Source organism: Anarhichas minor, unplaced genomic scaffold, assembly GCF_050575085.1.
Source record: "Anarhichas minor isolate MPS153535 unplaced genomic scaffold, ASM5057508v1 ptg000067l, whole genome shotgun sequence".
NCBI lineage: Eukaryota > Metazoa > Chordata > Actinopteri > Perciformes > Anarhichadidae > Anarhichas > Anarhichas minor.
The window spans coordinates 4,029,336-4,054,298 of record NW_027466513.1 but is presented as its reverse complement, the minus strand read 5'-3'; the positions used below and the strand labels follow the sequence as shown (position 1 = coordinate 4,054,298).

The window sequence follows — 24,963 nt, the reverse complement described above, 5'->3', positions numbered from 1 at the left end:
GATTCACAAAGTGTCTGATTCAAATGATAATCTTATGATGACAATATATTAGACAATTGTTTAGTGCCTCCTCTGTTTTAAAGCCTCCATCCTCCATCCAAGTAATCAGTAACGACCCCTTGCAGAACTGCTGCATGATGTTGTTGTTGTTGACTTTTTGAGGCATATTTTGCCCAGCAACTTTTACGGGATGACTCACCCAAGGCAGCTGTTACGCATGACCAAAAAAAGGAAAAGAATAAGGTGGAGCGAACAGATGCAGGAGTCAGATTTAAAAAAAAAAAGGTGTTTGGCGCGGGGAGGGGAGGGGGACTATTTGAGACAAGAGTGAGAGAGAGGAGGGCCCCACATGCTGCCGCGCATCGGGACCATGCAGACCACCTCCAGGATGCTCAGCGGGGCGCTCCTCTGCGCGCTGCTGCTGCTGCTCTCCAGAGCCGCCAGAGCCCAAGTGTTGGACCCCGAGTCCGAAGAGGAGCTGAGCCCCAGAGCCCTGCGGGACTTCTATCCGAAAGGTCCGAACCTGACGAGTGAGAAGCAGCTGGTAAAGCTTTATTATTACTTCACTTCTGCAAAAAAAGACCTTTACAGCTAAATGTGTTTATTTTTGCACGTTACTTTGAATTTCAGTTGTGTTGTGTTGAGCAGTTTTAGTAAATGTGGCCATTGAGCTCCAGTTTGTTGCCGCCTCAAATGAACTCCATTCAGAAAAACATGCATTTAAGATGTACTTCTGTTCTGTGCAGATAATTACGCGTTTGACATTTCATATCATCGAGTTGTGTCCTTTTAAACAAAATATGCAACTGTTATAACTACATTGCATATTATTATATAACTTTGTAGAATCCGTTTGCAGTTGTATTATATGTGTGGCTAAAATAAAAAAGGCACATTCATTGAGAACTTTCTTGTTTGTTCTTATCTGTCTGTCAGCTCGGAGCTCTCCAAGAAGTTCTCGAAAAGCTGCAAGCTAAACGACTCCCTTCATGGGAAAAGAAATTTGGCCAAGTCCCAACGGTACTGTATCTAAACACATTGTATTGATTGCTATTGCGTTGATTGCATTCATGTCGCGGGGGGGGGGGGGGGGAGCCGAAATGAATCAACCCTCTGGTGCTGTTGCTTCTCCCTCAGTGTGATGTCGGGGAGCAGTGCGCCGTGAGGAAAGGCGCTCGGATCGGCAAGATGTGCGACTGTCCCCGGGGAGCTTTCTGCAACTTTTTCCTGCTGAAGTGCTTATGAGCCTCACCGGCTCTGAATGTAGCATCGAGAAGGAGAGAAGAAGAAGAAGAAGAAGATTCTTTTGTAATTACTCTCATATTTTTATGATTCAGCTGAGGAGCAGGTTTGGTGACTGGCCGACACTTACGAAAAAGAACTCTAGTTCTATGATCAAATATATAAATACATTATATCACAGAAGAAACTGTGAGGATATTTATCGTGATGGACAGGAGATGAGAATACAATAAAGTCCCATTAAGTTAAATATCCAGAACCACTTTATGTCTGTGAAACCACAGGGTCGTTGTTGTGATGTAGTAGCTTCTAAATAACCCACAATGCACAATAAACTATAAGAGGACCACGTGCACGCTGTTGAGTCTTAACAGCAGCATCATGAACATTATAGTGATTCTTCGTCTGGGGAAAAATGCATAAATATGTCTTTTGAACTATTTTGTTTCAGATTGTTTGTGTATGGAATCATAATTATAGTGATATATGATAATAATAATAATAATAAACATTATTGTTTTGTAAAGCAGTGGAGTGAGTGCATATTATTTTCATCTGAACACTATTCAATGTGCATGTGTTGATTGTTTTATTTTTTTTAAGATGTTAAAGAGGTCAGTCAATATTTGAGGAATGACGTAGTTGTGACTGCGGTCTGTGACGTCACGCCTCCAGGGGGTTGTTGTTGGCCAGAGACCGCCACGTGCATAATGGAGCTGAGAAAGAACCTGCAGCTCATGATTTCAGATTTAAACTGAAGATTAAAACTAAAGAAGACAGTCTATCGGATTCATGGCACTTGTGCAGCAACCTCATATTTAAGCTTTAACATCAACACATCCAGATGTGCTGGGCAGCTTACGATCAAAGTCCTTTTCTTCACTCAAACATCAGTTTCTGTTACTTTATTTTTGACGTTTGAGCTGCAGGACGAGGTTTGATTTCACAATCACATCCATCTGAAGTGTCTCCGTGCTGACTTTAAACACAGTTTAATTAAGACTTTTTTGGTTTTAATTGACCAAAAACCAATGTGAAAAGAATTCAGGGATATTATAGATATTATACATACAGAACATATGGAGGTAAAATAATACACTCAAATATAGAAAATAAAAAAAGAGATTGAAGAACAATTACAAAAACGTGAGTAGATATACACACAGCTATAAACAAAGGCAATCAGATGGATTTGGGAAAAAGGAACCATCATTTTTGTCCCAATAGGTTTTACTTTTCTTTACATGAACTAAGCGAGTTGAGAAGAAAAAAGGTAAACACTTTTATCTGATATCCCATATTCCCTCTGTGAAAACCATTGACTCTATAATGTCAACCAAATGAAACACAGATTTTGAACCTGGCTTTAACCAATATTCAGATATCTGTTCTAGACATTTATGCAAATTAGCACATATTTGATAAGAAAGTACTTCGTTTGCATATTTAAAAAACATTTGTCTTTATGTGGGGATTTCAAGTGGGGAAGTTTCATGGTGATATCTATTGGTTATTAGTTTTCAACCCATTCACCTGGAGTATTTTCTGACTAAAATAACATTTGGAATGATGGACTTTGACTTGTAACATAGTATTTTTACATTGTGGTACTAATACTTTTGCCCAAGTAAAGGATCTGAATACTTCACATGACATGTTCATAAACCCTTCATAGTGAAAACACTGGAATGTGAATCAATAAGATTCATCTAATAAACATCATCATTGAACATTTACTGGTTTATTCCCTCTAATAATAATAATAATAATAATGATACTCTTCCTCTCTGCTGCCTGTCAGCAGTCATCAATAATGCAGCGGAGACAAGTACAAAATGTTGACTTAGTCCATTCCTGCTCTGCTGTGTGTGTGTGTGTGTGTGCGTGCGTGTGTGTGCGTGCGTGCGTGTGTGTACACCTGGGATGTGTGTGTGTGTGATGTGTGTGTACACCTGCATGTGTGTGTGTGTGATGTGTGTGTACACCTGCATGTGTGTGTGTGTGATGTGTGTACACCTGGGATGTGTGTGTGATGTGTGTGTACACCTGGGATGTGTGTGTGTGATGTGTGTGTACACCTGCATGTGTGTGTGTGTGATGTGTGTGTACACCTGGGATGTGTGTGTGTGATGTGTGTGTACACCTGGGATGTGTGTGTGTGATGTGTGTGTACACCTGGGATGTGTGTGTGTGATGTGTGTGTACACCTGGGATGTGTGTGTGTGATGTGTGTGTACACCTGCATGTGTGTTGGGGAGTCAACATACTATTTCGTTTGTGCTGTCGATCAATCTAATCACAGGTTTTCGTGTTTGTGCTGTGATTTCCTGAAAAAGCTGCATCATCACTAATATTTCACCGACCGCATTTTAAACTGCAAAGTGAGACGAATAAAAGCTTTCTTAGAGGGCTTACTTCAGTGTTTTCAAACTGTGTTTTTGTTTCAATGGGGTCAAATATTTTTTTAATTGGTCCGACATTGAACGAGAGCGCTGCAATGTAGAAAGTAAAAGTGCTTGTTTTTGCCTCAGATTGTTGTTTTAAGTGTCTGATAACAGGACGGACGTAACGGGAAAATAAAACGTCTTTCTTCACATTTAGCTCAATCTCTGAACCCATCTGCTAAGGAACTAAAACATTGTGGGCGCTGCGGGTTCCCAGATTGCATTTCAGCCAAAGTGTTCCGCCTCTTTTGCTCTTGACACAGATTGTTGACCTGCATTCAACCAAAGACTGCTCCAACAACACAAACAAACAAACAATACCCAAATCTTGCCCTGTTGCATACAAATTCGACATGTGAATTTTAACTTTAGAGCAATTTACGGCTCATTTTTTTTAAGGATTAGATTGTAAAATACTTAGTTAGGTTGAAGAAAAGATCGGGAAATACTTAGATTTAAAAAAAAGATCGTGCTTTGGGTAAAAATAACTATGGAAGTGTCGTTACTGAAGTTAGCCATAACGTACATATTTCTTTCCAAAATAAGGTCCCATGTGGACACAGGAAGGGGCGGGACTTCGCCTCTCGATTGACGGTGAGCAGTTGCTCCTGATTGCATTTCAGCCTATTTAGCAGCTGCTGTCTGCAGCGTTCTCCCTCATTACTGGACCAATTTCAGAAAATTGTTGTCCCCATTAGTCACTTAGACACAAAAACATGAGAAAAGTGGATCCACAGCGACGTTACCCTTTAACCTTTATAGCTGTTGATATGTAAAAAACTCCAATCTTGCTTATTTGCTTATAGTCTTTAAATTCGACTGAGGGATTGAAAGCACATTCATAGATCCACTTTGTCTTATTAAACACTTTAAAAAGCGGACACCCAGACACATTCAGGGCGGTCGGGCCGACAATCACACCGTTTATCTTAGTTCCTGAGCGGCAATACTTTCTCCAGACAGCGAGGATTTGTTATCGATTTCTCGGGGAATTAAGTCTAATTCCGATTGAGATTGCATGTGTGGCTAAGGGGCTCTTTCTCACTCAGCGAGACACTTCAAACACCTGCGGCAACAACCCGCCGGGCCTAAACGTTTGATTGTGTGTGATAATTTGACAGAGCGGTAAAGAATGACGGATAGAGACGGTGACGGAAAAACCGAGAAGAGGCAGAGGGTGATTGAGAGTGTGATGGATGGAGAAGCGGAGCGGGTGACGAATGATAGTCTGAAATAGAGATCGCTCTCTGAGGATGACATTGTTGGGTGTGAACCGCTCGATGCATCAACTCCAGACACTGCTTGAGGCAGCGGCGTTGATTGATAGCGTGCCAACACTCACATGTCTACCTGAGTTCAGATGGTCAGTGGCGGCTGGTCAATAGAGGGCGCTAGGGCGCCGAGCCACAACAAATAAAATAAATAATAATAATAAACTACACAAATTGTCAATATTTGTGTTTTTGAAATATGGAATCACCCAGTAATATGTGTAAAATATGAAACTTTATTTCCCTCAAATAGAAATTCTACATCAAGTAGAAATAAAATCTTTAAAATATACTTCTTCCACCACTGGCATTTACATCCAGTGTTCCAACTGATGGATTGACAAATACATAATAAAGGGGACTGTTGGTAGAATTCAATAGCGCGGTCAATAATGTGGGAAAGTAAAAGGTCAAACTAAATCAGTTTCTAAATGAACAGGTTTGAACTCTCACAGCCACACCGGCCTCGAGGCTCAAATTCACACAAAGGCACGGCCGTCTCTAGCGGTGGAACTTTGTTCCATTCCCAAATCACGCAGGACGTTGAAATAAAAACGAGCGTCCACCCGCCGCCGCTGCTCTAAGGCCCGCGTCACAGATCAGTGTTCAGACCGTCCAACGGAGTGAAACGAGTCCCGGTGCAGCCGTGTGGATGAAGTCCGGTGAACTGTGCTGATGAGGCCGGAGGAATCCTGCTGACACAAACAATAGCTCAGTTTCTACTGTGGGAGGAGGTCAAGCGTGAACGTCGCTCAAATCACAGAGTTTTAGGATTCTTTATTTATCCGATCTGCTATTTAAGCGTCTCTAACGAGGAGCGGAGTCATCCTGCTCGGCTGCTGTCTGAACTTGCCAATTACTGCTAATAAGAGGCGACACAACTCTACTTATGGATCCAAATTATTATCATTTTCTTTAGCTGTACTGTCTTTTGTGTGAATCTGCAGGTAGAAACCAAATAAAACTTTACGCGGTTAAATTATTTTGTTTATTTAAAAATATATTTAGAAACAGAACCACTGGTGTAAACGTACAGTAACACACAGGAACAGTGTGGGAACTCACACCTCAATGCAACCCTGTTCACCTTCAACCCAAACAGGAACAAAGAAAGAACTCAAAGAAACCACAGCAGCACTTCACCCTCAGACACACGCAGCTGTGCACACGGTGCCAAACTGTCTCATGTTTTATGAACTGTGACTCTCCAACACATCCCAGCGTTGTGGGTCTCACTTTCTTTTTTTTCTTTTGAATCAGTGAAGTTAAATAAAGAAAACAAATAAAAGCAGTAGCATTCATAATATAATAATATATCATATAATGGGTACTGTAGTTGGCCTCCTGAAACATACTGTAAAAAAAACCTCAAACTAGTCAGTCAATTCTTTGAAGCAATACTTTGATTGAAGAAACACACTTTTTCTTTAAAGTAGAAAAATGAGAATTAAACGCTGGTGCCTCTAAATAACTGTCATAACTTTTATCAACTAACATTTGGGTCAGTAGAAATGAGAATGTAATCGCAACCCGATACAGAAACAATCCTAAAACGCAAACGGTTAGCGGGTACATTTGTTTAAAAAAAAGAAATAGAAATTAATGTTGACATCAATTAAGTTGAAAAACAAAAATAACGTCTGGACTTATTCCTCATCTTCAGCTATGTGTACATTGCTCTTACACCGTGCCAGCTGCATTATGACACCAAAGTATTGTGGGAAATGCTCAACAGTCTGCTCCCCGACACGGTCACGAAGTCCTTCAGTAGCTCCATTCAGTAGACGTCACTCGTCTCTGTTCCCAGCAGGCACCACGGCAGGGCGAACGTCACAAACCGTCTGCTCTATGAGGAAGCGTCTTCCTGCTGCTCGGCCTCAAAAGGGTAGCTGAGAGCAGGAGGAGAGCCCTGACTCCGAGGCTGTTCGTCCAACAACATCAAGTCCTCCACATCTCTCCCTTTGAACCTCCGTCTGCAGATCTTTACGGACACTTTTCGCCCCTGAAAGACTTTTAGGGCCTCTTTGGAAGCCATGGCCCTGGCGGCGGCCTCGTCCCGCCCGTATCCCGTCCCCATGTACACAGTCTGACAGCGGATCTCGCACACGTGGCCTTCTTTCTGCGTGCGACCCGCGGGGAGGCCGTCGATGTCCTTCAGTGGCACAAACACGCTGGTCAGGGTCTCTTTACACGACTCGACGCAGCTGCAAAGTATTTCAAAATGGTCCAAGTTTGGACCGAAGCCCCCCGCCGACACCAACTTCCAGGCCACCGCCTTGTAGAGGCGGTTGAAGAAGGGCTGGTGCTCTGCTGGAGCCTGTGGACGAGGTCCGGATTTCTGACTCGCAGGCCACGGAGCTCCACATCTGGCTCTTTTCACAGCGCCGTCAGCGCCACCCTCTGAGAATAATGACACAACAGGCAGGAGACAGCGATGAGTGCACAAAGAATCACATCTTAATGAGGGAACAGACTCCGGTCCCAGGCGTGGGTGTTAAAAGAGAAAAACAACCTGTAGGTGAAACCCTGCTGTAAAGGAAACATGTTGGAGGTCCGTAAAGAGCAACAAAGTTTGTGTTGCACCGAGTCCTTCCCACTATCTCACTTAGTCACAGCTCTTATAAAGGCGACTCAAGTTCACCACATTTCCTAATCCTCTCAGCTAATGTGTGTTTAAAAGACACACCAGCATCGTATCTTCAGACAGCCTTTCATCAGAATCATTACACGTCTTATGGCTGAATACAGAGAAATAAAATAAGTGATATGGTTCAATATCAAAATGGTATTACTATTTATGTACTGTACGTTGTCATTCATAGTGTGCACTTCTGTAGTACTATCAATCACCAAGAACGGGTTGTGTGGAAAAACAACTGATTGCTGATGAAATCCTTCATCACTCATCTCTACTCAAAGCCGATTGTAGTTTTTGAGGCCGTAGCTTTTGGTGGTGCTGGATTGCATCGTGTTGAAAGGCTTCTAATATCTTACATACACATACACGGGGAAACATAATATTAGAAATACATTTGAAGACGATCCCAGACTACAGCGCTCTGCCACAATGCTTACTGTAGTGTCATTTCTCTCTCTATGTATCCGTTACCAACAAGCTAAAACTATAAAATAATGGTGGTGAGTGTTTTGTCTCGTGTCACCGCCCACAGTAAATACAGTCATCTGTTTTATTCTTATTAAACGTGTGTATTGCATTACCAGTCCGCTTTCCTCTGGCCAGGATTCCATCTTTTGTCGTTTTGCGAACGGGGGCATCTATGACCACTATCCCCTCACCCATCTCCTTGATCCGGTCCATCACAGCCTGCGAATAGCTGAAGGGTGAAGAGAACAGAGACAAGTGGCAAATTTGTGCCTGGTTTATAACATTTTAAATGGTTTGGCCCCTCCTCCACTACGTGACTTAGTGTATACTCGCTCAGTAAATATCTATTAGATCCTCAAGAATATCCTCTATACCAGACTGTACCATCCTCAAGAATATCATCTATATGAGACTGTACCAGACCATTTCGCCACACTGCATTTGGTCAATCAGCTTTTTCTGTAAAAGCAACAAATCAGTGGAACACCCTGCCTGACGTTGTGAGGAGCTGATGTGGTCTAATGTGGTCTGATCTGGTCTAATGTGGTCTATATATAATAATAACACCCTGCCTGATGATGCGAGGAGCTGCAGCTTCATCAGCACTTTCAAAACCAACTTAAAAAGTGTGTTAAAAGCTGCTCAGCTCTGTACACTGAGTAAGCTATAATCTGGTACGGTGCATCAAATGGTGACATTTATGTTTTAAACTGTACATAAAATAAATAAATAAGTGGACTCCACGTCGAGCATAGCTTTATCTTTTGCTTCCTGGAGTTTTACATCATTCCGCTCTGTCGGTGTGTGTCTTACCTGCAGCCGAGGAACACGTGATTGGCCCAGACCATGGACAGAGAGAGCAGCTTGTCCAGATTACTGCTGCTGGGGACTCCGAGCTCCAGTGTGGTGGTGTAAGAAGAAGCCTCCATGTTTCTGAGGATGAACTCTCTCCGAGCAGCCCACTGTTTGTTGCTCTCACAGTAGGTCCTGAGAGTGTCGACCCACTGGGCCAGCTGTGGGTTCTGGACCAGGTACTCGGAAACAATGTCCTCTTCGCTCGTCTCACTCGCCATCCCGGCTTTGGAACGACCTGAGGAGACAAGGAATGCAGAATCAGTCATCTCTGTTAAATCACTTCTTAAGACACATTTTGTACAGAATGTGATGTCGTCGCTTTTCTGTTTTATTTTTATTTGTTGATTTTACTAAATATATATATATATATATATATATATATATATATATATATAATCTTATTGTTAGGGTACCGACTGTCTCTCTGAGCTTTCTGTTGTTGTTATTATTGTCTTGCTTTTGCTGCTTTCTCGATCAAAGCACTTTGTAAACTGTTTTTAAAGGTGCTATATAAATACAGTTATTATTATTAATAATAATATTATCCCTGCAATATAACAAACACTGTCACGTTTATAGCATAGGAAACCAACACCTGCTCGTGTATTTGTGTAGCACGTCATGTTAGTACAGCTAGCTTGAATCCGGCTAATTAAACTCAACAAGTCTGATATAGCTGTTTACCTACTAGTTATCGTTTTAAGACCGCAGACAGTTGGTGTTTGGTTGCTAACGTTAGCATAATTAAGCTAACATTTTAACGTTGATAACGCCACTGACATACTGACTTTAGCAACTACCGTTAAGTTAAGTTAGACGGCTAAGTTAGCCGAGTGATTACAAATAGCTCTACTAGAAAGTCGCATATGATTACCACGTGCTCGAACTCAATCATAATATGACACTAATATGCTATAAATAAGCTTTTACAGCCTGAATGAAGCCGCTTTAATCATTTTTACTAGAAACTACGACATACCAAGCTCTTTCTCCGTTGCGAGGTGTTGCTAGCTAAGCTAGCTACATGACCGATTGATGACGCAAGACTGACGATACTACCTTTTTTTTTTTTTTTGAGAGGAACTACATTTCCCGGAAGCGCCCTCATCGTTCGTTTACTTTTGTTAACATGAATAAAAAAACAGCGTATGCTTTTGTATCGTCTCGTAGATCCCAAAATAATAGATAATAATAGAAGACACCTTTGTGATGTTTATATAAAATTATGCTACTTTTTTTCCGAGAGGAACTACATTTCCCAGAAGCACCCCATCTTTCGTTTACTTTTGTTAACATAAAACAATTCAAAAAAACAGCGGATACTTTTGTATCGTCTCGTAGATCCCAAAAGCTGAATAATAGAAGACACCTTTGTGATGTTTATGTAAAATCAACGTAGAAGGAAAAAGCGACGGAGCGCCGGTTACTACGTCCATGGTTACTGTTGGTTAGCAACCAGTCCGTGCCACCGTGATGCTTTGCGTCGTGACGTAGTCAACCTGCGACATCGCGGGCTGACGGCGGTGGTTTTGTTTTGATGGCTGAATGAGACGCTCGCAGCTGCATTTTCCAACGTTAATCAATTAAAGGTGAATTAACATGATTCACGAGCTGCTGCTGGCGTTGAGCGGATACCCGGGGACGATCTTCACGTGGAACAAACGGACGGGTTTGCAGGTAAAACCGAAGAAACAACGCTTCTGTTTAACATTGACATGCTAACGTTAGTTAGCTAAAATATGATGTATTTTTCTGCATCTCTGGTATTGTGTACAATTGGGTTTTGCACCTTACTTTATTGTTTATATTTTTGCATTATATTTGCTCACACTACTACTTTTTCCGACAACGTTTTCCTTCGGGCTATAAATAAAGTTCTATCTTATCTTTATGTTGCATATTCATTAGACCCTCCAGTTCACCTAACCTGCTGTTGAGAAGGAGAACAAGTAAACGTCACACTAAAGTGAGGTGACGGTGTTAACCACTACTGTGCCACACTACTAATGCATCCTCACCGCTAAATGACTTGGGGAACTTGTTCAGTGTACTTTCTACAGTATAGTCTCTTCCCAGACTTCAAGAGAGACACCACCGTAACAACATGCAAGGATGCGCTTCCATCATAGCTCATTGTGCTTGTAAGGAACAGGACTGTTCATATGTTCATTGACAGAAAGTTAGACCGACTGATTCACTTAAGCGGTGGTGTAACACTGGCATTCTACAGGGTTAAACTGGACTCTCTACATGCAGAGGAAAGAGTGTTTATAGGTTGTGCCCCACAGTAACCTTTGTATTAATTCAATTCAGTTCATTTGTATAGCCCAAAATGACAAAGTATTCTCAGAGGACGTTACAATCTGTACACATACAACGCCCTCTGTCCTTGGATCCACGTATCAGAAAAGGACAAACTCCTTAAACGATGCCCACAGTGTTTCCTTTCCAACATGAAGCACTTTGTTCCACCCACAGGTGTCCCAGGAACTGCCCTTCCTCCACCCCAGTGAGACCAGCGTCCTCAACCGGCTTTCTAAGCTGGGCTCCGATTACATCCGCTTCACAGAGTTTATAGAACAGCACACGGGCCATGTGCATCAGCAGGTAAAGTCCCTCGATGCCATAAAACAACACTTTTGATATTTAGCAGTCCCCCCCCCCCCCCCTAGCATGTTTAATTAAGGATGATATAAAGTGTGTTAGACCGTTCCCTAGCCGTCCCTATCTAACACAGGGTTTCTCTGTGATTAAAATGTTCTCAACAACGTTCTCTCTTCAGGAACATCACACCAACCTGCCCAACCAGACGGGACTTCATGGAATTTACTTGCGGGCTTTCTGCACAGGGCTGGACTCGATCCTGCAGCCGTACAGACAGGCCCTGCTGGACCTCGAACAAGAGGTAAAATGATGTCACGCACAACAGGAATAAATGGTGGAGCACGTGAAATGTGCTCATTTAACTTGTGTTTGCGTGTATTTCAGTTCCTTGGAGATCCACATCTGACGATATCTCATGTGAATTATAAGCTTGATCAGGTAAAGGATTCATCTTAAGAGATAATTCGTAGATTTCTTTCATTGAAAAATATACCAAAACCACTCCCAGTGGAAAGTCTTTCTCCAGCTAAATGTTTGTCTGACACTGTACCTTTTTCTTTTAGTTCCAGCTGCTGTTTCCCTCCGTGATGGTGGTGGTAGAGTCGATCAAATCACAGAAGGTAAGGATTGTTTCTAGTAGCATTTCACCAGGAAATGTAAGTTCAGGGCGGCGTTCAGCACTTCAAGAGGACAAAGAACCAAATCATTTGTAGAACATTGAGAGAGAAAACACAAATGAGTTTGTATGTGGAAAGCAGCAATGACATGTAATGATGTGTCAGTTAGGGATGCTTGATCCATCATGTCCTCTTATCACATCCACGTTACTTTATGTGCATGAAGGCAGTCGACGGGCAATAAGACGGGTTTCCTAACATTCTATTTAGCCCAAATCTCTGCAATTTCCTAGAACTTGCTCAACAATTTGCAAACGTAACTTTACTTTTCGGGCGCCTTCTCATCGCTCAAAGCGTTTCATACAAACGAAATGATCCGGAGTAACGCGTGTGTGTTGCTGCTGTAGATCCATGGCTGTCAGATCCTGGAGACGGTGTACAAGCACAGCTGTGGTGGGCTTCCTCCCGTCCGCATGGCCTTAGAGAAGTAAGTCTCTCATTGGGGATGACTTTAATCCAAGATTCAGATGAACTGTAGATTCTGTACGGCAGGATTTCAACAAGTTCTCTTCTGATGCAGAATTCATATAGAGACACCAAGTAATCCTGTTTCAGTAGACGTGAGGAAATAATGATTTCAAATTTATTGTAATTTTGTAATTTAAGGTTTTCCATTTGTTCTGGTTTTACATGGGAGGGGTGTATGAATCCTTCCTTTGCTGCAGATGTTTTAACTTTGTAACAATGAAAACAGCAATTTAATTGACATAACAGTAAAAAGACAATAACATTACATAACTATGTATCGCAGATTTGAATGGGTGAGTTTTGAGGAGAGGAGTGAGGGAGAATGTCTGCGGTGTTGGGGGAGAGAGTTCCAGAGGGAGGGGGTCGGCGTTGGTATTGTCTTCTTCTTTGATTTAGCGTGTCGTGTTGTGTGACACATTCTGCAGGATTCTTGCTGTGTGCCACGGTGTGATGTACAAGCAGCTGGCAGCTTGGATGCTGCACGGATTGCTGCTGGACCAGAGCGAGGAGTTTTTTGTGAAGCAGGGCCCGAGTGCAGGAGGAGCTGCTGCCAACCAGGAGGAGGAGGAGGAGGACCTGGGGCTGGGAGGCCTGAGTGGGAAACAGCTCCGAGAGCTCCAGGACCTGGTGAGAATCACAGCCAAGCTTCATTTATGATGAAATGACGTAATCACACAGGACGAGTGGTCACGGCGCTTGGTCGTGCACATCTGAATCATTTGTAACTTTGCGTGCGAGATCACGTGACTGTCACAAAAATAGTTCTCTGATAGAAACTCTCTTAACACGTCTGGGGATTAAACAAAGAAGGCTGTTCGCTGTTCGTTTTCAGAAACCGGAAGTATAAAAAATCTAATGTTGAGTAAATATTTTGCAGCCAAATCAAATAGTTTACAGGATATTCAACCTTTGTTTCCTTTTATACATTTAATACTTTACTTTTGTCTTTACAGGGTTTGTATGAAGGTAGTAAAGTATCCATGAATATGAGTTTACAGATAGTACAATCCCTCCTCCTCATTGTGGAGGTTTATTACGTTCTGCTGGTTACACCTACAGGCAGTCTATGTGCATATCTATCAGTTACACTCGTCCATTCCATTCTTCACAGTTCATTTTGTTTGTTCGCCCTCTGGTGTTTAGGAGAATAATGCAGCTCACAGCGCGTTGAGTATAAACGCCTTCGTGCGTGCTCATAGCTCGCTCCATCTGTGGAGGCGCGAGTTATAAACAAAGCTTCAGACACGCAGGCCAAGAGATCGGTACGTATATATTGTTGAACAGAGTCTTGATTGTGTGCGTCTGTGCTTTGGGGCAGAGGCTGATCGAGGAGGAGAACATGCTGGCTCCGTCTCTGCAGCAGTTCTCCCTGCGAGCAGAGATGCTTCCTTCTTACATTCCCGTCAGAGTGGCAGAGAAGATCCTCTTCGTTGGAGAGTCCGTCCAGATGTTTGAAAACCACAACCACAGCCCGTCAAGAGCTGGTAGCCCTTCGTTCTGCTTGTAGTATCTTATTGTAACTTTAGTCTTTATGTCACATCTCATTGTTTTCTTTGTTTTAGGCTCCATACTGAAGCACCAGGAGGACATGTTTGCTGCCGAGCTGCACCGACTCAAGCAGCAGCCTCTCTTCAGCCTGGTGGATTTTGAGAACTTGATTGATCGGATCAGGAGCACGGTGGCAGAGGTGAGCTCATATTCTACTGCACTAAGGACGGGTATCGGTACTCTCATCGATGCTGCTTATCGGTTCGGTTCCTTGTCGATACTCATCGGTTCTTTTTTTATTATAATGTGAGAAAGAAATACAATTACTTAAGAAAAGAATCAACATTGCTTTATTTTTCTTGTATGTAAACAAATGAGCAGCAATACAAAAAGTTATAAAATCTAGAAAATACATCACAGATAAACAATGATCTTAGTGATTATGTTTCATTGATGATCCTGTTCTTGTGATGAAACTACCGTATGACATCACTACCGTATGACATCACTACCATTACCTGACGGCTGCTCCACAAACAGACTGATGTTCTGTGTGTTGCTCACATGTTGTGATGAACTTACTCGTGATGGTTTTATTGTGTTTGAGACGACCAGAGTTCTCGGATGTGTTCTTCTCTCTGATCGTGATGCGAGTCTCTAACGTAGAACCGGTTCCCGTTCAGCATCAGGTTTCGGGGGGCGAGCCTGACTGCCTTTAGTGAAATCTTTAAACTGAATAACAATCCACGCTCACTGACTTTCAGCACCTCTGGACGTTGATGGTGGAGGAGTCCGATCTGCTCGAACAGCTCAAGGTTTGTACTCGACGCACTTTGTTTTCTGGATCATAAATCAGTTCAAAATGAGCAGTATTGACGTTTGTGTTTTCCTCCAGATCATTAAGGACTTCTACCTGCTGGGTCGTGGCGAGCTCTACCAGGTTTTTATTGACCTCGCGCAGCACATGTTGAAGACGCCTCCAACAGCCGTCACCGAGCACGGTGCGTTTAGTTCTGTGAAGACGTTTTCACTCAGTCGTTCTCCTCCACAGAAGGCTTGTGTGGTCGTCTCACCTGTAACGATCACAACGAGGTGTCACCGCCCGTCGATAGTCACTGATCCAATCTCTTCATCCTGGGACAATCAATCATAATCAGATTAATGCTGGTTTGGTCAGAGGAAAAAGAGGCAAAGACCCCGAACTACTACGAAGTACAGAGACACGTTGCATGACATTTCTTTATGGCATACAATACGATGACTTTATTATTATTATATTTGAATCACATACTATATATCCTCGCATGTCTTATGACATTTAATACTATGACAGATTATATATTTCTATAAAGTACTTTTTATGATAAAAAAAAGTTCACAAGAAAAAGTCTACTGTGTATTGCAGCAGGTGAAACACGAGTACCGTTTAGTTTTTGTTGGTTTATATCTTATTCATGAGCACATAACCACTTTTTACAAATAGAGATTAGCTGTTTAAAACGCACTCTGTACAGAGTTCTATTGCACAGTGTACTTCAGATGTTATGAATATGAGATGACTGAATAAGTAGCCGAATGAACTTCTGTCTGGTTCATTTCAGTTCAGACAACATGTCACCAAAGTTCTGCACAGCGTCTAAAGGAAAAGACAACTTTTATCAATATAAATTATTTGCAGATTGAGGGCCATGAAGTTGAGCTGAAACAATGTTCCTCAACAAAGTAAATCATCCTTAAGCTGAGTGGGTTGTGATGAAGCATTGTACTGTACGTGTGCACAGGGTGAACCCACCACGCAGCTGTTGTTGCTCTTTAATGCTTCGCTCTGGTCTTTTCACAACTCAACCACTGAACCACGCCCACTCTGCCCACTAGCTCTTCATTACGGAGAGTCCCTGTGAGTGGAGTCAAATCGATAAACAGGTAAACTGTGGGACACACTCCTCCGTGAGCAGGAGACATCCGTCACCGTGATTGAGGCCTTTAGTCCACCAGACGGTGTATTAAGTTAAACTGCATCCCCGAAACAGTCGTCTACTGTTTGACTTAATGACGTGAAGATATCAGAAGACAATAACGCGTACAGCCAGAAGACAATAACACATACAGCCAGAAGACAATAACACGTACAGCCAGAAGACAATAACACATACAGCCAGAAGACAATAACACGTACAGCCAGAAGACAATAACGCATACAGCCAGAAGACAATAACACATACAGCCAGAAGACAATAACACGTACAGCCAGAAGACAATAACACATACAGCCAGAAGACAATAACGCGTACAGCCAGAAGACAATAACACGTACAGCCAGAAGACAATAACACATACAGCCAGAAGACAATAACGCGTACAGCCAGAAGACAATAACGCGTACAGCCAGAAGACAATAACGCATACAGCCAGAAGACAATAACGCGTACAGCCAGAAGACAATAACACATACAGCCAGAAGACAATAACGCGTACAGCCAGAAGACAATAACACGTACAGCCAGAAGACAATAACGCGTACAGCCAGAAGACAATAACGCATACAGCCAGAAGACAATAACGCGTACAGCCAGAAGACATTAACACGTACAGCCAGAAGACAATAACACGTACAGCCAGAAGACAATAACGCGTACAGCCAGAAGACAATAACGCGTACAGCCAGAAGACAATAACACATACAGCCAGAAGACAATAACGCGTACAGCCAGAAGACAATAACGCATACAGCCAGAAGACAATAACACATACAGCCAGAAGACAATAACGCGTACAGCCAGAAGACAATAACGCGTACAGCCAGAAGACAATAACGCGTACAGCCAGAAGACAATAACGCGTACAGACAGAAGACAATAACGCGTACAGACAGAAGACAATAACGCGTACAGCCAGAAGACAATAACGCATACAGCCAGAAGACAATAACGCGTACAGCCAGAAGACAATAACGCGTACAGCCAGAAGACAATAACGCGTACAGCCAGAAGACAATAACGCGTACAGCCAGAAGACAATAACGCATACAGCCAGAAGACAATAACGCGTACAGACAGAAGACAATAACGCGTACAGCCAGAAGACAATAACGCGTACAGCCAGAAGACAATAACACGTACAGCCAGAAGACAATAACGGGTACAGCCAGAAGACAATAACGCGTACAGCCAGAAGACAATAACGCGTACAGCCAGAAGACAATAACGCGTACAGCCAGAAGACAATAACGCGTACAGCCAGAAGACAATAACGCGTACAGCCAGAAGACAATAACACATACTTGAGGGTGGTGTAATGGAATGTGTAGATACAGGTTGATGGTCTTATATAATATTCATAAAGTAGCAGTAATGCAGGTTGTAAATGTACCTGGTAGTAGCCACACCTCCAGTGGAGAAGGAGAAGTTGGCACCGGTTTGATGTCCACTTCACTCAGCCAATGGAGAAAGTGTGTCGGGGTCTGATCGGGTTTGAGCTTGATGGAAACCTGTCAGCACCAGCTTTCAGTTTACATTCAGGACTTGAAGAAGAGCTGAATGTGTTTTCTTGTGTTTTGTGTTCCACAGATGTGAACGTGGCCTTTCAGCAGGCCGCTCATAAGGTGCTGCTGGACGACGACAACCTGCTGCCTCTGCTGCACCTCACTGTGGACTACCAGGGCAAAGACAGCAAAGGTGTGCTGCCCACCGGCACTTCCTGTTCAGAGACTGAAGGAGGAAACACGTGCTCCCCTTTTGTTTGGTGTTTAGCGCCACCCAGTGGTTTTATGATCAAACTGTAACTCTATTCTTCAGTTTTTAATGAACTGCTGATTGAAAACATCAAATCTTCTAACTAGTGCTGGAAAAAATGATTTGAATTGTTAATTTAGAGAAATTTACTCAGCAATTTTTTTGATGCATACTGTGGAAGATTATCAGACTCATTGATGTGTTCAGTGAGGCTCGATATTCAATTACTGTTGGTTTTTTTTCAGAGGCAACGGGCCTCAGAGATGGAGCCACGCCTCCACAAGACACCTCCCCTCGCGAGGCTCCTCCCACAGGCTGGGCGGCTCTCGGTCTCACCTACAAGGTTCAGTGGCCGCTGCACATCCTCTTCACTCCGGCCATCTTGGAGAAGTGTGTACTCGTTTGGCTCCCTGATGAAGTATTGTGTTTTTAATTGTTTGAGTACAGCTGGTGAACATCCTCTCCTCCTCATCATTCCTCCTCCTCTCCTCCTCATCATTCCTCCTCCTCTCCTCCTCATCGATCCTCCTCTCTGTTCTCAGGTACAACGTTGTGTTCAGGTACTTGCTGAGCGTGCGGCGGGTGCAGTCTCAGCTGCAGCACTGCTGGGCTCTGCAAATGCAGAGAAAGCACCTCAAGTCCAGCCAGACGGACGCCGTTAAGTGGAGACTACGCAACCACATGGCGTTCCTGATCGACAACCTGCAGTACTACCTGCAGGTAAGAGTTATAGGAGCCAGATGTGTAATCAATGTTTATGTATGCAAATATGTACACATGCAAACCAGTATTTATCCAAACAGGTGGTGCAGCAAGATTGTGTTCATCTTGCACATTCTTTAAATCATGAGTACACGCGGTCCTCACTGTTTAAATCTTTAAAACATGATTTAACAAACTTCACTGAAGTTTAAATGTATTTCCTGACTCGTCAAAATGATCTGCTACAATATCAGATGTTTCACTTAAGTTTCTACAGAATCATCGTGAGATACAGACACAGCCTGACGTGACGATTGCTCTCGTGTTATTTGAGAATTTTAACAATTCGACGAAGACAATCATTGAAGTTGTGCTTCTTTTCGTTGACTTTCGGACTAATGGCCTACATCCACATGTGGCTAAATGTGGAGTAGAAATCAGACTTTTGCACATGCAGTTTAATTCATAAACCCAAACCATGTTTCACAGCGTACCGTGTGTACACATAGCTTTAGATCTCTCATGAAAAGACTTCTTGCAGACCTTTTTAAGCTTCATGCCTCCAACGTGTGATTGGGGCATTGCGTTAGCTGAGGTACTTTTTACAAGTCTTTGTCTTGTTGCTTGTCTGCAGGTGGATGTGCTGGAGTCACAGTTCTCTCAGCTGCTTCAGCAGATCAACTCCACCAGAGACTTTGAGAGCATCCGACTGGCCCACGACCACTTCCTCAGTAACCTGCTCGCCCAGTCCTTCATCCTCCTGAAGCCGGTATAAATCACTGAGCCACATATGTAGATATTAATTACTCATCCCGTGTTACCTTGAACAGTAAGTCATAAAACTAAACACACTGAGCTGAATGATGCCTCCAGATTAAGCCTCATGAACTGCGTCCTCAGGTGTTCCACTGTCTGAACGAGATCCTGGAGCTGTGTCAGACCTTCTGCTCACTGGTCAGTCAGAGCGTGGTGCTGCTGGACGAGAGGGGAACCGCTCAGCTGGACATCCTGGTCAAGGTGGAGTCGCTCACCTCCTCATTTGTCCGATGTCGGAACACGTCAATATATATATATTTAGTAACACGGGGCGTTACACTTTCAGGGCTTCAGACGGCAGTCCTCCCTGCTGTTTAAGATCCTCTCGAGCGTGAGGAACCATCAGATCAACTCTGACCTGGCTCAGCTGTTACTGCGACTGGACTACAACAAGTACTACACCCAGGCTGGAGGCACTCTGGGCAGGTAGGACCCAGAATACTTCATTCAAATTCAATATACCGGACTCTCTTGAGACAAGTGTTAGAATTAACCCAGATGTCTTTCTTTCCAGTGTTTAAGAAGAGCCCAAAAGAAAGGATTCAGAAGAGAAGCTCTGACATTTCTACAGAGGTAGCCGGGCTTTTGTTTGTCGCACTCACAGCACTGAAAAATGACATTTGTATTTTCAGACACAATGATTTCAGTGGAACTACTTCTTTGGTTAAAAACAAGTAGTTCCATTGAGCGTGTTCGAGTACTGTGTATTAAACACACAAAGTGACGCTTCCTGCACCGGCTCTCTGGAGTCTGCTTTAAGAACGGTTTATATATTTTATTTAAAGATTGGTTGACATTTTTAGTAAATGTGCTTTCATGCAGAGAGTAAGATGTAAAGATTTGTCACTCATCTGTTCATCATGAGGCTGCAGCAGAACTTTGTTAGACTTGTGGTCATCGGTGCTCTTAGCTTAGCCATGCTAGCTGTTTACAGTCTTTATGCTAAGCTAACAGTTCCCTGTGTGACGCTGATCTTCTCGACTGATTCTCTGGCAAAAAGAAAGTGAATGTTGAACTATTCCTTTAAAGTGGTTTCCCTGAAATACGTTTACAGTACTTCAACCGGCTTTAGAACAATTCTGGCAAAGACGAGCTGCTGCTGTGAGTTTTACAAACAGACTCCGTTCACTTCCACTGAATATGGAAGCAGAAGCAGATCAGCACTGATGTCAGTAGGAACATGAGGTCTGAGGTCTGGGTGATGAGACCGTTGGCTACGTCTCCCTGTCTTTGTATAAACTGTAAATATATATTAAACCAATGTTTTGTGTGGAGAAAATAAACTTGAATCAGTTAAAATGAAACGAGAGTCACAATTTATTATCCCGTTAAAAACAGACAGGATAACGTTATATACAGCAGAGGCATGCAACGGACTAATGCTGAACATTTAGCACATGTTTATGAGGAGGAGGAGGAGGAGTAGTCGTGGCGGTACTGAGGCTTGCTCTGGAAACCCAGGCGCTCCCCGCGGATGACGCTCTGGATGAGCCACTCGGCCGACACCAGCGGGACGTCCTGTGACGTCACGGTCTTCTCTACCGATGCCGGACAGGCGCGGTCCGTCAACACCACGTCGTACTTGCCGGCAGGAATGTCTGCAGACGGAGGAACGAAACAGTCAATAACGCCTTGACCAGCGTAATATTTTGACATGGCGAGGTGGGGCCGTGTTACCTGAGTCTTTGTCCGCGTCTTTGTCCGCCGGGAACTGTCGGACACACGACCCTCCGCCCATGGTGACCAGCTGTGCCCAGAGCTCCACGGGCTTCTCAAACACCAGCAGGACCCGCAGAGCCTTGAACGGGCTGCAGCGCGGATGCCTGAGAGGAGAAAATATCTCTTAAAACAACTGGTCCAGCTGCTGAGCACCTCTACCCGACACCAGGCAACCTTTCCAGAGGGGCAGCTTCTCCTCCTCGACACCGCAGGTCTTATAATGTGTCGCAGTATATTATGTCAAAGAAACCATAATACAAGTATGCTGTAAGAAGTTATATAACAAACACTGTTTTGGCTGCTTTCTCTGAAGGAAACGTTGACACTTGATCTGTTCAAGGAGTGTTTTGAAAAATGAAAATCTGACGATGGTGACGGTTTTAGTAGCTTCTGGCTACGATAAACCTGCTTTTTGGGGTTCAGAGGACTAACAACCTTCTGAACTGTCACTGGAGAAGCTATGGAGTCCATCCAGTGAAGCCAGAGAATGAAAAGCAGAAAACAGAAGAGGCTCATCTCACCATTCCACTATGGCCTCATCCGGCCCCACGCCGGCCGGCAGCAGGTAGTTCCGGTAGTTGAGCAGCTTGTTGTCTTTGCAGCAGTCTCGCACCCAGATGTGCGACACACTCGGCACACCGCTGGCCAAACACAGCAGGTACTTCCTGGTGCGACAGTGCTGGTCCGCTATGAGCAGACTCTGGTAAGCTGCCTTACACTGCGGAGACACAAAAACATGGATGGCTGCATTATTCATTCACCGTGTATCATGTCAGGAAATACTGATCACCATTCCTTAATGTGGATGTTTAATCAGTGTTGATGGTGACTGCAGTGCTGCTGTGTTGACGCAGGACGATGAGGTCACAGCTGCAAACATCTGTTCTTCCTGCTTTGGCCGCTGTCATGTGACCTGGCAGTGACGTAGTTGGAGGCGAGGAAGAACTACAGAATGTTTCAGCGTGGAAGTCTAGTCTCCGCCCTCTGGGGGACCAGGGGGCGTGGCCTATAGATGGCTCAAAACCCCAAACTTCTTCGTTCCCCTTCGCTTGTACAGATACTTTTATGGACGAGGACACGTTTTACAGTGCTTTGGCTGACTGATATTCAGACGTATTTATTGTATACGGACGAAGAAATGCAGCAGAGCGAGAACCCTCCGGGGGTCAGAGCAATGCATCCTGGGACATGTAGGCACAGTCAGCACGACAACACGAGCAGGAGAACTCCGCTCAATCGACTCAGATTAAACAGCCACATAAGACACCGTACATAACAACACATCTTAAACTATATGCAGCGAGAGCTGTATGAATGTGACAACAGTACAAATTAGAATAATAAATACGTGACTAAAGAATCGAGAAAAATGACACCGTGGAAGTGTTTTGACATTTATAACTTACTTGTATTTTTTTATTATTTATTTTTATGCGTAACTTGCTCTATTTCATCACCTTTGTGACGTGTTTTTGAGTTTCTTAAAAAGCACTTCCTGAATAAAACATATTACTATGATTATTATTATGTTTAAATAATCCATGACCAGTTTTACTGATATATGTAAACGCTGTTAAACTCAATCTTACCTGAGATAACAAAAAATAAATATACGAACAAAAATATTTCAGCAACAAATGACCACAGATGCTTCACGTATCATACGTAACACATACAAACACAACACTGAACAATATCTCACACTATCGGTGTATTTGAGGGCTGAACTTGATTGATTTAAAGTTTAGTATCTGTAGTAAACTAATAACTCACGGCTACTGAACACTGGAGGGAACACCTGGAAGAGACTGAACATGATGTCCTGATCACTCACTTGTTCTTCGTTGAAGTCTTGCAGGACGAATCCTCCACCGGCCTGCAGCTGGGACTCCGTGTACGTCTTGTTATACGGACCCGTCTGCACGTAATCTGTGGAGAGAAAAAAAGACAAAAGTACAATAATTATGGAAAATGAATCATGACAGGAAACAGGAAGCGATGCGGCCGGCAGTTCGCCTCACCGTCGTCCTCGTCGTCGCTGGCGTGCTTGTTGGTCAGCCGGTCGATCTCGGACGAGGCCGTCAGCATGAAGGCGAAGCCCATGAAGAGCGTCGTGTTCTGGGGCAGCGGGCCGTGAGTCTCCGCCACGTCTCCGGACCCACCGGGGAGATCGGTGCCGCTGCCGGAGGTGTTGCACAGTCCGACCCGCTGAGCTGCAGACAGGAACACAAACAAGTACAGAGTTAGAGAAGAAGAGACAGCACATATATATATATATATATATATATGTATGTATATATGTATGTGGTCGATGTGTAGTATCTTGTAATCAGTTCTTTTATCTATAAATCCTGTCATGTTATCTTCTGTGTGTAAAAAGAAAGAAGAATGTATAAGAGATGATAAAGTGTTACTGGATATTTAGTTGTCTATGTCAATAAGAAGACAATTATAAAATAAACTTTGGGTAAATATAACGCGCCGTCTGCATCGCTGCATAAAACTAGAGTCCATTTGTCTGAACCGACCTTTTGAGTATCAAACATAAATAAACCGACGGTATTCAAACGGTTCTCGGAGATAAATCACCCGTGACTTTGCACAACAAAATCCACCCGTTGTCTTCCCTCCACCTGTGGACCAACACCGCGGTAACACTGGTGCACGTCATTAATTACCAGGTCGGCCTCAGCAGCAGCAGCAGCAGCAGACGGAGACATGTCTGTCCTAAATGTCTCAGTTATGCTCAGTACAAAACAACCACACATTACTGACAAGAGCTTCCTTGTGAGTGAATTAAGAAAGAAAAAAAGATTTTTTTAAATGTCACGTGCTCAAAGCACCACAATGAAAACACAGGTTAAAAAAAAATCATCTTTTTCTAAAATAATTCTTCTAAAAAAACATTTAAAAAGTGCTAATCAGCTGCAAAGTGCACATACGGCTGATTAGAACCTTAGACGAGAATAAAACCTGTTTAAAATCTAAAACTAACTTTAAAAACATCATATTTTTTTTAAACAGGGTAAAGAACAGATTCAAACCCTGAAATTAAAAACACTAAAATAACCCCCCCCCCCCCCCGGTTCTGATGCGGTCATGGTTGCGGCGAGCGCGTCTCCGTACCGGCTCGGGCGCCCGAGCCCCCCCGGCGTCCTCTCTTGGCCGGCGACCTGTTGTTCTCGGAGCTCATCAGCTTCCTCTTGCCAGAGGGGCCGGGGGTCCGGGGGCTTCTGGAGGAGGAGCTCTGGTTGGGGGTGTTCTGACCCTCGGGGGCTCCTCTGCGCTTCCTCTTCCCCTCCACCAGGTTATCTACGGAGGATATTAAACACCAGCTCTTATCAAAACAATGCACCTTCATCAAGTTAGTGACAGATTGTATACGTTGTTTAGGATCTCCGTAATATATCCGAGTCACTGTAACGTCAGCGGTCATGTTTGTCTACGCTGCCTTGAATCTTTCGTCATACGGAGGCGTTTCATCCCTCAGCCTCTTGACAACTTTTTTTTTTTTTGCATTTTCACTTTAAACTCTACTTTATAAACAAGGGCATCCGTCGGCGGTGTTACCGAGGCTGATGTCGGAGGCCTTGGGCAGCGGCACGGCGGGCTCGTAGGGCCCGAGGCTGTGCTGCTCCCTCAGCCTGTTGCCCTGCTCCACAGACAGGATGATGGCCGTCCTGTTGTACCACTGCTTCTGGCCCTCCTTCTCCACACTGTAGAACAGATCCTGGCCCTCTGTTTTATGGCCCCTCACAACACCTGCGCACACACACGCACACGCACACGCACACAGAGTTTGTCATGTTTTTCTTGTGTACTAAATGAGCTACAGCTGCA

General features: G+C 43.6%; 4 protein-coding genes across 7 annotated transcripts in view; 2 read left to right on the top strand and 2 right to left on the bottom strand.

The window, feature by feature from the left end:
- Positions 1-316: 316 nt before the first annotated feature.
- On the top strand, positions 317-1,245 carry cart3 (cocaine- and amphetamine-regulated transcript 3). Its single transcript, XM_076078699.1, has 3 exons — positions 317-544; positions 937-1,020; positions 1,138-1,245. The coding sequence occupies exons 1-3, from the start codon at positions 350-352 to the stop codon at positions 1,243-1,245; spliced, it is 387 nt and encodes a 128-aa protein (XP_075934814.1). The 5' UTR covers positions 317-349.
- A 4,686-nt stretch (positions 1,246-5,931) lies between these two features.
- Positions 5,932-10,029, bottom strand: cdkn2aip (CDKN2A interacting protein). Its single transcript, XM_076078709.1, has 4 exons — positions 9,898-10,029; positions 8,877-9,153; positions 8,177-8,292; positions 5,932-7,357 (listed from the first exon to the last, which is right to left on the bottom strand). The coding sequence occupies exons 2-4, from the start codon at positions 9,134-9,136 to the stop codon at positions 6,804-6,806; spliced, it is 930 nt and encodes a 309-aa protein (XP_075934824.1). The 5' UTR covers positions 9,137-9,153; positions 9,898-10,029; the 3' UTR covers positions 5,932-6,803.
- A 394-nt stretch (positions 10,030-10,423) lies between these two features.
- Positions 10,424-20,708, top strand: tubgcp4 (tubulin gamma complex component 4). Its single transcript, XM_076078607.1, has 18 exons — positions 10,424-10,595; positions 11,397-11,525; positions 11,701-11,823; positions 11,907-11,960; positions 12,086-12,142; positions 12,547-12,626; positions 13,093-13,294; positions 13,986-14,151; positions 14,230-14,354; positions 14,920-14,970; positions 15,051-15,156; positions 17,722-17,829; positions 18,132-18,276; positions 18,429-18,606; positions 19,223-19,357; positions 19,489-19,605; positions 19,691-19,830; positions 19,919-20,708. Exons 1-18 carry the CDS (start codon positions 10,518-10,520, stop codon positions 19,923-19,925), a joined length of 2,001 nt encoding a protein of 666 aa, XP_075934722.1. The 5' UTR covers positions 10,424-10,517; the 3' UTR covers positions 19,926-20,708.
- Positions 20,698-24,963, bottom strand: part of tp53bp1 (tumor protein p53 binding protein, 1) — an 18,493-nt gene continuing 14,227 nt past the window's right edge. For all 4 annotated transcript variants that reach the window (XM_076078603.1, XM_076078606.1, XM_076078605.1 and 1 more), the window contains 7 exons: positions 24,694-24,885; positions 24,250-24,435; positions 23,145-23,336; positions 22,958-23,052; positions 21,645-21,841; positions 21,082-21,227; positions 20,698-21,002 (listed from right to left, as the gene is read on the bottom strand). In XM_076078603.1, coding sequence (XP_075934718.1) covers positions 20,806-21,002; positions 21,082-21,227; positions 21,645-21,841; positions 22,958-23,052; positions 23,145-23,336; positions 24,250-24,435; positions 24,694-24,885 — 1,205 coding nt within the window. In that variant the 3' untranslated portion in view covers positions 20,698-20,805. The remainder of the gene's footprint in view (positions 21,003-21,081; positions 21,228-21,644; positions 21,842-22,957; positions 23,053-23,144; positions 23,337-24,249; positions 24,436-24,693; positions 24,886-24,963) is intronic.

Bases quoted from the DNA above. Each gene is read 5' to 3' on its own strand.
- tubgcp4 (XM_076078607.1), top strand. From the start codon at position 10,518: ATGATTCACGAGCTGCTGCTGGCGTTGAGCGGATACCCGGGGACGATC. The intron at 11,824-11,906 runs GTAAAATGATGT...CGTGTATTTCAG, and splicing joins TGCTGGACCTCGAACAAGAG to TTCCTTGGAGATCCACATCT. The intron at 18,277-18,428 runs GTGTGTACTCGT...CTCTGTTCTCAG, and splicing joins ACTCCGGCCATCTTGGAGAA to GTACAACGTTGTGTTCAGGT.
- cart3 (XM_076078699.1), top strand. From the start codon at position 350: ATGCTGCCGCGCATCGGGACCATGCAGACCACCTCCAGGATGCTCAGC. The intron at 545-936 runs GTAAAGCTTTAT...TCTGTCTGTCAG, and splicing joins TGACGAGTGAGAAGCAGCTG to CTCGGAGCTCTCCAAGAAGT. The intron at 1,021-1,137 runs GTACTGTATCTA...CTTCTCCCTCAG, and splicing joins AATTTGGCCAAGTCCCAACG to TGTGATGTCGGGGAGCAGTG.
- cdkn2aip (XM_076078709.1), bottom strand. From the start codon at position 9,136: ATGGCGAGTGAGACGAGCGAAGAGGACATTGTTTCCGAGTACCTGGTC. The intron at 8,293-8,876 runs GTAAGACACACA...TTCACCCTTCAG, and splicing joins CACGTGTTCCTCGGCTGCAG to CTATTCGCAGGCTGTGATGG. The intron at 7,358-8,176 runs GTAATGCAATAC...CATTATTCTCAG, and splicing joins GGCCAGAGGAAAGCGGACTG to AGGGTGGCGCTGACGGCGCT.